At 39.4% G+C, this 15,156-nt stretch overlaps 1 protein-coding gene across 5 annotated transcripts in view; it reads right to left on the bottom strand.

Annotated features, from left to right (window-relative positions):
- Window positions 1-15,156, bottom strand: part of VPS13D (vacuolar protein sorting 13 homolog D) — a 209,533-nt gene that overhangs the window by 165,458 nt on the left and 28,919 nt on the right. For 3 of the 5 annotated variants that reach the window (XM_019511865.1, XM_019511867.1, XM_019511869.1), the window contains exons 20-26: window positions 14,685-14,836; window positions 12,312-13,346; window positions 10,873-10,963; window positions 10,135-10,261; window positions 8,897-9,077; window positions 5,515-5,697; window positions 416-644 (exon numbers count right to left, since the gene is read on the bottom strand). In XM_019511865.1, the coding sequence (XP_019367410.1) occupies window positions 416-644; window positions 5,515-5,697; window positions 8,897-9,077; window positions 10,135-10,261; window positions 10,873-10,963; window positions 12,312-13,346; window positions 14,685-14,836 (1,998 nt within the window). Of the gene's footprint in view, window positions 1-415; window positions 648-5,514; window positions 5,698-8,896; window positions 9,078-10,134; window positions 10,262-10,872; window positions 10,964-12,311; window positions 13,347-14,684; window positions 14,837-15,156 lie in introns of all 5 variants that reach the window. The other 2 variants (XM_019511864.1, XM_019511868.1) reach the window with 1 other exon arrangement.

Raw genomic sequence — 15,156 nt, 5'->3', positions numbered from 1 at the left:
AAAAAATCTTGGGTTAAAAAAAAAAAAAAAACAACAAAAAACAAAACCTTTCCTGATTGCAAGGTATGGTTCTAAAGAAAACATGCTGGGATCCCTGACAGCTGTGCCTCAAAGCTGGAGACCACGGGAGCCTCCTACAGCTGCTCAGCAAAATAGACATGATCATCAATCTACTGTTGTCATTAACAAGGAAGCTGACATGCCCATAAAATTCATGGAGCAGCTGCAGGGTTCAGGAAGCTTCCAGTGTGCCAGGAAGTTTAAAAAAAAAAAAGTCCTGAGAACTTAAAACTTGCTTTTTGGTGATATTTACATGCCTTGCAAGTTATATCTCAATTAAAGTAAAACTGAACTTCAACAATTTATATTAAAAGAAGGAAAAATTATGTAGGCTACTCTATTCTCTGGCACGTACCTGGACTATCAGGGATTGGTACAACAGGCGATTTGGGCTGTTGTCCTTGCTGCTTACTCAGTGCATTTAGCACAGGCTCATTTTTAAGCTTTGTAATGTTGGTTCCAGAAGATGATTTCATGAATAGCCCTTCTGTCAGGTTTAGCAGACCCCTGGGTTCATCTGTGCTTGTAACTTTCTTCATGCCATGCTTTGGGGTTCCCAGAGGTGAAGAAAATTGAGCAGAATCCTGCTAAAGAAAAGAAAACAATGGTTAACTGCAGAGATTTAAAATACAATTATAAGCTTACTTATTAAGGAAGCAATACAGTAAAAGGTGCAAGGGTTGAAGTGGTGATGCAACTGCTACCCATAAACAGAACTCACCGATTTAAACAAGAGTTTTTATATAAAAAATCTGCAAAAATGCAATGTCACATAAAAGCATATGAGCTCTTCTTCTGTTTTTGAAAACAGCTTATTAGCCCGTTTTGTTTAAGGCAAGGCACACATCATAAATGCAGAAACATTACTGATGAAAGGTCTACACTGAGGAGCCTATTCTGAAAATAGTCATATTTCATTATGGAGATCAGTATTAGGGGCTGCATTTTAGAGGTCTTGATTGAACTATAGCTGAAATTAGGCAATGTCTACTTGCACACATCTTATGGTCAATTTATGTCCTAGATATTTTGCAGGACATTACTGCAGCATGATGATTACTGCAGCTTTATGTATATTTTAAAATGGCCAAATAACTCCTTTTCAATCTTCTTCTGTTGCAGACAGCTAAGAACAGCAATTGCTACAAGATCATAATTTAGATACACAGAAATGATTACCAGGATGCCTTGCATACATTTTAGGCACCTCTGACATAAGATAAACCACCCACTGAAAGTCCAGCAAAACAAATAATACAGAAATGGAAATCTCCTTGTCCCTGGAAGTTTGCTGGCTTTAAAGTTTGCTGGGGGTATATAGCATGTTTGGGGACCAGGGGGAGAAGGATAACAAAGCTATGTTTGTGTGTGCACTCGTGTGCTTAGAATCAACCCGTTTCTTCCACATGTTCATCGAAGATAGAAAAAAAACCAAGCAAATATATTTCACCCACACAATGTTTGTTCTATTAAACTATTTTTTCTATTGAAAAGGTTTTTTGTTTAGGTCAGACAAGTAAGTCCTTTTGTAGCTGTCAGACTTGTCTAACATACACAAAAAGGTTTTTGTGTAGTTTCATTCATTAGTTTTGGGGGGTTTATTTTTGGCAATGTGAAAACAAACTAAAAGTTACATCAAGATTAAAGGATTTTCCCCCTTTGAGTACTTGAACATAAATGGTGGTTATAAGCCTTTGGTATGCCCCAAATATAATTCAAAGTCATTTGTAATTGTGTTTCTGCTCCCCCAGTTTACCTCTACTACATTTACCTGAACTAATTAAGTCTCATCTTATCCCCATTTCCTTCTTAACTCTTGAACCCTTCTCTCTTCCTGCAGTATCACTCGAGGAATTTGCTCTCTTTAATTTTGGTACTCTATTCCTGATGTTACAGAATGGCACCCTCTTTCACCACCCATTAGGCAAAGTCTGTATCTTTATGTGTGTGCCTTAAACCATCATATTAGCTTTAAATTAGGAATTCTAAATTGCTCCAATTTTAAGGTACTTTTAGAGCGACTTTTCCTATTAACATTTTATAACATTCCTAATAAATATTGGTATGGAAAATGCATTCACCAAAGACTCACAACACACTAACTCAATTGTAAGGTGAATGTATTCATTATAAAAATTAAGGTTGAAAGAGTTAAAGTAAATGCATGCAGAAAAAGCCAAAGCCCCACCCATACACCTCCATATTTATGTAGGAAATGCGAGTGGTGTTCTCTAGGTGCATGTGAAGAACACACAAGACACAGCAAAATAAACTCAAATCCAATCCTTATGGAATTCTACAAGACCATGCATTTTAAAAAAATGCACCATATTCTTAAAAATATGTAAATACATTGTTTGATACAATATGATGTATAAATGAATAATGAATTCCACAAGGTTTTTTGGGGTTTTTTTTTTTTAAATGAACACCTCTATAAAGATGCATGAAATACCTTATATAAAATAGGATCCTTGTATGCTTTGCCTTGCAAAATCAGATCCTCGTAAAACAAAAATATAGAAGGTGGGAAGAAAACAACATGAATTTAAATTCAATAACCAAAATATTATGATGATCTACTACTATCCAGTGTCTTCTCATGTGATTTCTCAGGTAGAGAGAGAGAGAAATTGATATTTACGTTTTTTCTCGTTAATACCCAGGCAATAATTGGCAAATCCCATTTCACCCTGTAAATGCAGCAAACATTACTGAGCATAAAAAGGATTTGCTATTCAAAATCTATTACTGCCTTGGAGTTGACACACCCTATTGTCATTTCAGCCATAATGCAATGCAAGTAATGGGGACAACGGATTAGTAGCGTTAATAAGGTGCCTACTGCAGCTTGCTACAAATCACTGACCCTGCCCGAGTGAAATAACAGCTTCTAACATCAGTTGAAAATCAGTCACAAGCAATTCAGTACTGTGGTATATAACCGGTCAGATTTTTTCTTGTTCTTCTGCCAAATATTACCTCTCCACTAAAAGTAACTCAATTCCACTGAACCTACTCTGGAGTCACAAATGAACTGGGTGCTTTCTAGTAGCTTTTTCATACAGATTCTCACCGTCTCTCTCAATAGCAGCACTGATTCACCTCAATCCTATTACAGGGAACCCCCGCTTAGCACTCTTAAGTGGCTCCAGAAAAACCGAGTGTTAAACAAAAGAGCGTTAGGCATCTTCTTCCTCTTCATGGCTTCTCTGCTGCTCTGTTTCAATGAGGTCCTCATTGCTCAATTCCTCCCTGTTGGAATCAATCAACTCCTGAATATCCTCAGGTTCAAATTCATCAAATCCAAATTTCCTTCTAAGCTCAATGATATTGTCCTGAATTATCACCATTGGTTCCTCAACCTCTTGGGAATCCAGGACACAGTCTGCCCAAAGCTTTTGCCAGACACCATTCATTTGTTTTGGAGGCAACATCATCCCAGGCACTTGAAAAGTTATCTATTGCCTTGCGGATACTACAGCCCTTCCAAAATTCTTCTAGGGTCAGAGCATCCTCTCCTTCTGTAGCCCTGACTGTCTGGGCAAATGTTTTCCTTATGTAATAAGCCTTAAAGGCAGCAATGACAACCTGGTCCATCAGCCATATGATGGAGGTGGTATTGGGGAGCAGGAAACCAACTTTTACATTTTCACTGAGATCATCAAGTGTGGCAGGATGCCCCGGTGCACTGTCTAAAATGAGATGTGCCTTGTGGGGCAGACTGTTCTTGGCACAATATTTCTCAACTGCAGTACAGAAATAGTCCCTGAACCACGTCTGAAAGATTGACGTCGTCACCCAGGCCTTCTTGTTTGACTTCCAACGGACTGGCAGACTGCTTTTAAGATACCCCTTGAGAGCCATAGGGTTTTCTGAGTGGTGTACAAGCAATAGTTTAAATTTAAAATCCCCTGCAGCACTACCACCGAACAATAAAGTAAGTCGATCCTTGGACACTATGAAGCCTGGCATCGACAACTCCTCCCTGGAAATGTAGGTCCTAGAAGGCATCCTCTTCCAGAAGAGGCCTGTCTCATCAGTGTTGAAGACTTGTTGAAGCGTATAACCCCACTCCTCAATTTCCACAAGCTTATTTCTATAACTGGAAGCTGCACTAGCAGCCTCCCCCTGAATAGAAACCTTATGCAAGTTGCTGCGCCTCTTAAATCTTTTGAACCACTCCTTATTTTAAAAAAAAGGCTTGGAAGCCCTCAGGCAAATTTTTCTGTAACTCATCATACAGACTCTTAGCCTTCTTCTGAATAAGCAGCGTACTGAAGGGCAGATAGCATTGAGTTGTATCCTCAATCCACATACTTAACAGCCTCTCCATTTCTAACATAATTAGATCCCTGCTCCTACTCAGTTTCAAAGCATTCAAAGCAGTTACAATTCTACCACATTCTTTAATTTTGTCTTTATTTTTCAGTATGGCCCTAACAGCTGACCCAGCCAAATTCAATGCTCTACAGACATCATTCTGGCATCCCCCTGCTCCAATTCACTTGAGGACATCCAATTTAAGCTCCAGCATTATGCTTTTGCACAGTTTCTCAGCATTTTCACGCTCAGAGTCAGTTGCACGTTTCTGACTCATGATGCAACTCAAAAAATGAGGCAAGACAGAGACACAATCACACAAAAAAAAAAATCACAAAAGAGCACAGAGCACGAAAGTTTTTGATGAAGCGAGAGGGCAACGAAGCTGTGAGCCACCAATGCTCTCTCCCCAATACCGGTGAGTGCTAAGTGAAATCGAGTATCAAAGTGAAACAGGCGCTATCATGAAACAGCACTAAGCAAAACAGTTTTAAGCAAGAGGTTGCCTGCATCTTTGTTATGGGAGAAGAGGAAAAAGGAAAAAAAGAAGTCAAATAATGTTTGCTCCCTAGCTTCTGTCTTATTAAGCATGTTTTAGCTTCTTTGGAGACCTTGCCTCTACTGTCACATGGGAATTTTGTCCAACTGTAGGACCAGATTCCATGTTGTTAGTTATTGACTACAGTACTGGAACACAACTGGTAGCCAGGCAAAAGGATTGAAGGACTTTCTGTATATCCATAATACACCAATAGAATTAATTTATTGGCTGCAGAATAACTAAGATGATACTAAAAATAATGTAAAAAGGACAGGGAAAATACTGTTGCTGAAGACATCTAAAACAAGGAGGAGAAACAGGAGGAAGAGGAGATCTCAAGTTCTTTACTTGGAGCTTCACAAGAAAAGCACACTAAATTCAAGCACTGCTTTGTCTACTTCATGCTCAAGGGCATATTATAATGGATCATCTAAAGTCCATTATAATAAAGTCTATAATGGACTAACTAAAGGAAATGTTTTTGAAACTTCAACACTCTTTAAACATTTAGGCAGAACATTTTGATATACGCATAGCAAAAGAGAGTCTTTAAATTAAAAAAAGATAACACACAAAGCAGCTTTTGTTACCTTGTCTTTTAATGAGAAGGTTCCTGGGCTACCTGCAAAAAGAAACTTGTTCTTCACTTTCAACTTCCCCAGATTAGCCACAATAAGATGGTTTGACTTGGAGCTTTCAGGGATAAGGAGGACAGGTGCCCCAGCTTCGATGTCAAGAACAACTCGGGAGGCTCTCTGTGCCTTATCTCTCACCTAGAGAAATAAATATCTGGTTTAAAATGTTTGTAACATAATTTTTTGTTTTTTTGGTAAGCTCCTGTCAGGTAAACTTGCTTTTAATGAAGCCATTGTTTAAACACATCTAATGCTTAATTTGAGAGAACTTACTCCTGGCAATGGACACTTACACTCTTACAAATCCATTCAAAGACAGATAAATTAAAAACTGGCTTATCTGTTAGCCAATGTTATTGATAAACCACTTTACATATTGTAAAATAAAAACCTACATGGAGAGAACCAGATCTGAAAAATGTTACATTTTATAACCATGCAAAAAAGGTGAACTTTTGCTTCTGCTCCAGACACAGATGATTAGTTGGGAAATAAAGGATTGCGGCAGCAAGTTACAGACCCTGAGGAAACAAACAGCAAATCATGTGGAAGTCAACATAAAATAAATGTAGTCCTCCAAGCAAACTAAAAGAAGTATAACTAACAGTTGTATGGTGCACCAAAATAAAATTGAACTGTAAGAAGATCTAGCTTTCAGCTTAAGCTTTTACGAATTCTTTACAGACATTGAAAGGATGTAAACAATCACATCTGTAAATCATTACAGCTGACAACACTTTTCATCAGTCCCTTATTAGTGAAAGCAGATTAGTCTGACATTTAAAACAAAACAGCTATTTGATCAGCAAACATAAAAGAGAGGACTTCAGTTCTCAGTTCTCTGCTGCAAATCAGCCTAGTAAACCACCTAGGATTAAGAATTCCAGAAAGAATCAGGCATTCTGTGCAGCGTACGGAAGTACTAATCTACATTCAAAACCAGGTAATTTGAGCTCATTCACTGTCAGAGCAAACTCTGAGAACTAGATAAAAGCATGATTAACAGAATGATATAATCAACTCCCTTTCTTCCAGAGGCCAGAGAAAAAGCAAATTAGCCATGTGTTACATATTTCCCTGTCATGCCACAACCATAACCTCCACACACAAAAAATGCATAAGATTGCCAAATAAGAAGGTACACAAAAGTTATTACTCAAAAATCTGAATCTCTTTAATACTGGACAGGAAAGGTTCTTTGGGTAGATGTGATACCTTTTATTAAACCAACTACTATAAACAGGTGGAAAAAAGTTTTTAGCAAGCTTTCGGGTGCAATTACCCTTCCTCAGGTCTAGGAAGTCTCTAATTCAAAGGAAGATACGTTATGGAAACAACTGACTTCTGTCAACAAAACCCCAAGATTTTAAGAATATTCCAATTTATTTAAATGCAGTTTAAAAAAGGCTTCTTTAATTCGTTTCTGCTCGGTGTATCTATCCTTCTCTATCCTTTCCCCACTACCTTCACAGTTAAGTTTCTGAAATCATTTACATTTCCAGCTATAAAAGGGCACCTGTAACAGAGTTATGGAAAAGGCAGATCACTTAGAATATCATGGATTAGAAGGCAAGTAATACATGAGGGATTGTACGGTCCCCCTCTGCCTCTCCTAGCAGTCTAATCTCCCTTCCCTGAGTAAGTGCAAGTCTAGTCAGTGCCAAATGAAGTTATGCACATGTAAGGAGAAAATATAATTCCCTTCAACCAAAGACATTTCCTAACAGGTAGCTTATAAAGCTTTGTGCTTTTAAACACAGAAGTGACCATTTATAAAACAAAAATCATTAAATAATACATAAAAGAATCAAATATATTAAGGCAGACAAGGTTCTTTGGGTGAATCTGATATCTTTTACAACCAACACCCCTCAAATATATTAAATCATTTATATTAAAAAACCCCAATATTTCCAATACTGTCAATCTGATGGCCACCTAATTATAACAGTACTACATCTTACAGGGCTCATACTCAGGGTCTCTCTCTCAATATCACCAATCCTTTTCTGGTTCACCAGGGAGATATACTGGTGAACTATGAAAGAAGCTCCCATGCGTTTGATTCTCCCTACACAAACCTTGTACTTGTACAAATTTTAGGGACAGGACCATAGTTCTGAGAGATTAAAACTGAATGGAAGATTAAAACTAGAAAGATATGAATCTTCAAATATCAGCAAGATAAAAAAAAAATCCAAAACATTCCCTTTTACCTTTGAACCCTGCCAACTTTGCCACAACCAATAGGGTCACTAATATTTAAAAGCACAGGAAAAGATGTATGAAAAATACAAAATTAGGCTATTTCTTCATCCCTCCCCCGCCACCTACTCTCAATGTTTCACATGGCCTGCTCTCCTCTGCCATGTGGCAACTTAACAGTTTTGAAGAATAGTCCAACAGTTATGATACATTTTTCTGGTACATTTTATCCTACTACAAATCAGGAGCTAGAGGACTCCAAACAGATCCCGATTCAGTAAACTATCAAGATCTGAGTAGGAATAATTTAAGAGGCATACAATGGATACAAATGGGATCTATTACACCAACATGTCCATTCCCTACAAAATTTACTTATAATTATTTATAATTTCCTAGAAAAGGAGGAGAGAGAAACTGATCCAATACTAAACTTTTTTCTTACTGTTTAGATAGGAAAAGTAAGGTGACAACACAGCTAGAACCTCCACCGGTTCCCTTATATATTGCAATAAGGATGCAATTGTTGATAACAAACCAGGGCACAGTAAGATGCCACTGCAAAATTGCAAAAAGATTATATGCCACCATATCACAGGACTGGTATTGAGCAATTCCAACAGCCATTTACATATGCCATTGAGCGACTGGTGCCTCCCTGAGTCGGGACACAACCGAGGGGCCCCCCAGCAGCCCGTCACTGAAGCATGTTTGCCACCATGCCGCCAGCAGAGCCAATTTTAGGGGGGGCACAAGCACTTTCCATGCCCCCTACCAGCCAGAGCGCTCGCTGTCAGGGGGGCACCAGTGCTCTCAAGGGAGGCACATGCCCCCCCTGTGTCTCCCCTATGCATCACCTATGCACATGCCTGTTTAAAAGTAATATCCAGAAAACCCCATAAATTGTTTAAGAAAAAATGGGTCTTGTAAGATCTAGTAAGCTAGCAATATAATTCAGCTGCTGCAACACTGGACGCCCCAGATCTCACTAAGACATAATACTGCTAAAGTTACTGTGATCTGAAACAGTAAGAAAAAATTCATGACATATTTCAACAGCCGAGATTCTCTCACTACTGTATTAGGAAACAACAACGGGGGGGAAAATAAAAAAAACAAAACCAAACCATACCGTCTGTCCTTCAATTGCTGCTCTCTGGCGACCTAGGACATCCTGAAGTTGAGTGAAATGTTGGATGAAAGAGACCACCTCTGCCTGAAAGCGCTGAGTGTGCACATACTGAACCGATGCCATCCGTAGGCTGATTCGAATATCACAGTCTCTTTGTAGCAAGGGGTCAGGTCGACCATATCTGTGAGAAAACACATTTGGAAAATTACAAACATTTATTAAAAGTCCTACACTTATTAAAATTAATGCCCAGCTGGAGCAACGTTTGCAAAATTCTTTTTCGAAAAACAGTGAAAGATTTAACAGCACCTTATATTTGAATAATTAAAACCTAAATTTTGAGGACAATTTGAAAGGGTACATTCTAATCAAATCCAAAATTACTCCAACATTTTTAAATACCATTGATTTTAGATTGCCACTCCATCTTAATCCACAGGTCAGGGGTGGCCAGCCTGGTGCCACAAGCGACACAGGCAGCCTCTGCCTGGTACGCAGCATATAGGGCAGGGAACAAAGCAGAGCAGCTGACTGGGCAGTAGAAGGGGATCAAAGCCACACTCAAGGACCATGCCAAGCTAATTTGTAGCATGCCTGCCAAAACAGTTGGACTCTGCTGTCGTAGGTCACGCCTATGGAACTACAGATCTCAGAATAGTGGCAGATTTCGTATATCAAGCACTGTACAATTCTCAGGTGTTAGATCATAAGAAAACAACATTCAACCCCAAATTTGACTGCAGTTCCGCTGCTTTGAAAGAATCCTCCAATGTTACCTGAAGGTTTTTTAATTTGTTGTTTTTTCCCTAGTCTCTCATTAACAAGCCAAACACAGAAGATGGTATTCACACTGAACAAAACACCAATATTTATGTGGGACCAGTGGAAACACTATGTTGCACAGCACTTCCAGTTTAAAAACAAATGTTGCTACTTAGAAAGGGTCAAACTTTTTCCCCCAACCAAACTTAACCACATGCAACTTTACAACAAAACAAAACAAAACAAAACCAAAACACAGGCACTCTCTGCCAATAGCCTGTATGGTGACATGAACCCAAGTCAATTAACATGACCAATGTTCAACCCTTAAAGATAGTTTATAAAAGACAGAGTAGTTAGCTGTTAAATCACAACCCTCCCCAGTTGAACACTTTGTAACCTGAATTTTAAATCTGTTGGTGTTCCATTTTAATAATCCACTACACACTGGAGAAAGAAAATGTTCTGTTACATACTTGTAAATTTGAAAAATAAGTGCCTCTTCACCACTTGTAGTGAAACGTTCCCTATAAAATTCTCCATGAGACGTAAGATCGCTTAAGGAGAGGCTTCCAATGCTTCCATGAACAGACAAATCTCCATCTGCAAAGTAAAAGATTGTACTGATATCCTAAAAGGTAGATGAGAACTAATGGTAGATGGCAAGTGCTTTGCAGGCCCATCTTCCCTACACTACTGACAGGGCCAGATGAGTATGCACAGAAACTCGTGTTCCAAAAATGAAAGCGCATCACTCCTGTGTGTAACAAAGTTGTATTAACCTGGGCAATACCTTATGTAGCCAAATACAAGGTTTGTATATGTAATTTAATCATCATTCCTTCATAATTTTGATAATCTTGGACAGAGTTCTTTCAGCATTACAGCAAGAATATATTTAATAGATCACTTAATTGCCATATCTCCAGACCTAAAGGAGATCTTAAATTAAAGGCAGTTTCCACTTTGGAGAGCACTCTTATTTCCCTGCTTGACACAAGAAAAGCCTTTCGCAGGGGTGGGGGTGGAAACACTGAGAAGAAGTGATACAATATTTAAATCGATAGCAGTTAAGCTATTGGTTTAAATAAATTAAGGGGAAAAAAGTTCTGCAGTCTCAAACAAGCTCCCAACGAAGGGACTTCAAACTCCCAATCCCAATTCCCGTTATAAAAATGCATGCATTTTTTCTGTTAACCATTCATCATACTCACCAATCAGTTCCAAGTAAGTGACAAGTTTTGACACATTAGATTTCGCCAGCTCACTGGTTGTCTTGTTCAGCACTAAAGATAGGGAATGAACCTAGTCAAGCAAATAAAGACAAAAAAGAAAATAAAAACAAAGTTTGATACTATGCAGCATGATTGCAGAACTGGAACCCTGAGCCATATCTTCTGAACTGGCTTAGGGCACAGGAAGCAAAAAGATGACAAAGATAAAGCCCCTTCCTGTAGCTGTTACTGAAAACAAAGCCTAAATTCTAATGAAAGTTATGCCTTCAACCCCACTATGATCCCCACCCCAACCTCCGCACCAACTGCCGTCCTCACCCGCCTCTGATTTCAGACCTTTTTTGAAGCCTTCAGCACCTCCCCTTTCTCCAGTAAAACAAGTTTTTATCCTCCTTCTCAGTAAGTCCTTCATAACTCAGTTCCTCTTTACACATCTGCTAGTCTTCAACTGCATTGTCTGTTCTGCCAGTAACAACAACCCATCTGTCTCTCTCACCCCTGTCTTTGCACTCTTATTGTTTGTGCTGCCAGAAAGACTGCAAGATCTGAGGCAAGGATTATGTTCATTTACGCTTTTGTTCAGAGTTTAGCATAACAAAATTCCAGTTTTAATGCTGCCTGGGCACCAACACAAAATGCATCTAGATGAGGGCAACAACTCCCAGACTAGTCTTCAGAAACCCAGTAGAGGTCTCCCAACCCCCACGGTCTGCAAGACTTAAGAACCTGTTGAGCATCCTCAATAATTTGCAGACTTCAGGGTACTGAATCAGCCCCATATTAGTCCTAGAAGCCCAAGAACTGTAAATGAAACAATGACCCATCAGCTTTAGAAGGCCTTTTCAAGGGTCTCCAAAACATGTGCCCCACATGAAATCTGATGAAACAACAGGGACCTCGCAATCCTTACCCCCATTCAAACATCATCATGCTTCTCTGACTCTAATCCAAGGGGGTGCTTCTATTTAGGGGTTATCAGAATATGTCAAGCACAAGGCGTCAAGGACGGCTGCAGCATTGATGAGCAAACTAACTTTAGCAATGTGTGTAAAGCCTCCTCAAAATGTATCCTACTGGTTGGAAAGGGTAGCAATGTAGTGGGGGCTCTAGCTGTTCACCTAACACTCACAACGTGGAATAGATAAACATGAGTCCTCCAAAACAGAATCAGTTTTTCCCTTACCCAAAATTCATTAAAAAACAAAACCAAACCCTAGAATTTATTATTTGTTCACTTTTTTGTAGAGAACATGCATCTGCCTTCCAAAATCTATGATTGGGATTTACCTGTATTTTTTCTTTTTGCATATTTTACAGGATACATTTGCATGCTCGCTACTAAAAATACTTGGAATTTGTATAAGTCAAAACTTTTATGAAGAAAAAAATAAAATCAACCTTTGGTAGTTTTGATATACCTTAAGATCCAACTTGGTGTTAACAGGATCCTGGACTTCAGTAGTTGACAAAATATTTGTCTCTGACTTAACAGTCTGCTGAACATCCTCTGGCTGCACCTTCATAGCATGGTTGTCGGCAGTGGATCCAATCCCAAAGAAATCAAGTATTACCACCCAGGTTTGCAGAGTTATTAAAACATCTAAACAGTTGAAGTCAACATCCACGCTTCGGTTAATTTTGTTATAGCGGGACGAAAACTCAGGATGTTTCTTATCTACTAGGAATATGTTAATATGAACTAATGAATCATCAAAGTTACTTTTTCCACATGGCATCTTGGACTTGCTGGATGTTGGAGAGGGAGGTGGAGTCAAAGGATATTCAGAATCAGTGTCTTCTTTTTGCTTCTTACGTGGGGCACACATTGGTCTTTGGTATGACTGAAAGACATTGGGTGCTTCTTCCATGTGGGAAGGAAGTGAACGTGGCATGTCAGGATATTCCACGTTGGATACAGAAGGGCATGACTGGGAAAGATATTCCTTGTGCGCCAAGCTAGACGGTTTAGGTGCTCCCCGGGAAACCATGAGGTTCTTGTACATGGAGTCTGGGTTTTTTTCCAACAGATCTTCCATCAGCAAAGAACGCAAGGCAATCTGAATGGATAAAGTCTGAGGATGATCCTTCGTGAATTCTACGTCAAAATCCTGAAATTTTAAGCTGACCAGACCTTGTGCTCCAAGTGTAAGATCTCCACTTAACTGAACCTGGAGTTCTGAGATACGGAAATTTGCTTGAATCTGAGTAAAAGATTTTGTTTCCCTGACTGGCATCGATTTGTTTGGAACGGGGGAAAACCCAGAATGGCCGAACAGTCCATTTTCTTTCCGGTCACTTGAGAATTCTGGGCCTATGCTGTGAAGCGATGAGGAAGGAGAAGTGGGGCAGGCTGAAGATGCAGAAATGGATGGAAATATGTTCAAATCTTCATTGTAAATTAAATGGTCAAGAGTTTGCAAAACTTGCTCGTAGACATGCTTTGCTAACACCACCTGCATTTAAAAACAAACAGTCATACCTGTAGCTGTATCTACTAATGTTTTCCAAGCTCACTAAGTATATAAACACCCAATTGTATATTTTCTTAAACTTCAAAGGCCACCGTATTTAGTACTCTAAACCCCAGAAATCAAGCTTTTATACATATAAACATGAATCCAAAATAAAATAGGATGTGAATATTAAAGCAGATTAATTAGTCAATGTTAATTCTAGTTCAGAATAAGCCAAGAATAGCCCCAATAGGCGAGATCCCTCCAACAAAGGGGTCAGCACGTAAATTGAACCACTCCACCCAGTTCAGATTTCAACACCTCCGGCAGCACAAAGCTTGTGCTGTTGAACTCCCAGATATAAATCAGGGGTCAGTATCCCACAAAGGAGATAAAATTGACCTCAACTGAAAAATTTAAGTTTAATTACAGAAAAAAAAACAACCTTTGAAATGTTACTGTTCTGCAGGAAGTGGTTTTGTTTCTTATTTTAACTAATTGGCAGCACTGATCTCGGGAATATATTCAACCTGGGCACTGAGAGTGGAACACTATCTGTAATACTTAGGCCTAGACAAAGCATTTCCTCAGAAGAAAGGCGTGCCAACTTCCCACTTGCTACTCTAATTCTATTCCTGGCCTTTGCTGAGATGGCAAACAAGCATACCAATTAGGACAACAGTAGCAATATGGATGCAGCAACTCATTTCACGCAAGTCGCCAAAATGCTTTAAGATAAGATGAGTTTTAAGAACCATTCTCTAGGGAATGAGCGATCTGTAGATAAAATGTCTGGATGCCATTTTGCGGTCTCCTAAACCGGGGCTGTCCAACTTCCTAGTGGCCAGGCACCACGAGTGCCCAATTGCACGACATGCAGGACGCAAGCTTCCAGCACCGAACTGTGCGGTAGCAGTGCCCTCTCCATGCCAACTGCACTGTGTTAGCACCCCGCTACCAAGCAGGTCCCCTCCGCTGCACCACAGGCAAACCTCTACCATGTTGCACCAGTGTCTTAGTGCCACATGGGATTCCCAGGTCCCCCCAAGTTTCCTCATCTGCAGGCTCTCTGACCACTCTGCCCTTTGGGGTAGGGGTGGGCAGCAGGAACTAGAAGGAAGGGGGAAAACCACAGATTCCAGCTGTAGCTTGGGGGGCTCCTGAGACTCATGAGCCACCATCTGAATAGCCCTGCCAATCCACCCAATCTTTGGTGATGACTGCCTGCACCTTGAGAGACAGAACATTTTAAATTGAAAAACAAAACAAAACGCCTTGATTTACAGGAAAAATAATCTATATTGATACTGAACATTTATAAATATGAGCATACTTTACCTGAAGAGGGTTGACAAATTTCCCCTCAATCCTCATAATACTCGATATTTCAAAGTCTTCATTACTTAAAGGGAATGTTAAGTCTAAATCTCTCTCTAGTGGGATCTTTTCCAATTTAAACTGGATCGTGGTGTTGTTCAGAATGTGAAAAGCTGTTTAAAAAGAAGAGATTCGCATGCGTTTTTATCCCCGGCATTCAGGGGATGAAAAACTAAATGCATCATAATGAAACAAAGGTCAAATGAAAATAAAAGGCAAAGAATTACATTGCTGTGGGATACCCAGTTCAGCCTGCAGGTTAATTATGTATCTTTTATCATGGGATTGAATAAGTACAGTACAGACTAAACAATGATATATCCCTGCTTTTGCTGATCTAATAACGAATCTTCTAGTTGTGCAAAAGAGCTTTTAGAAAATAGTAGTTCTAACCATGATTTAGTAATCATGCAATCTGTTTTCCGATACAGAG

Source organism: Gavialis gangeticus, unplaced genomic scaffold (genome assembly GCF_001723915.1).
Source record: "Gavialis gangeticus isolate Ggan-Ray unplaced genomic scaffold, GavGan_comp1, whole genome shotgun sequence".
Lineage (NCBI taxonomy): Eukaryota > Metazoa > Chordata > Crocodylia > Gavialidae > Gavialis > Gavialis gangeticus.
This window is presented reverse-complemented; position numbering and strand designations above follow the sequence as displayed.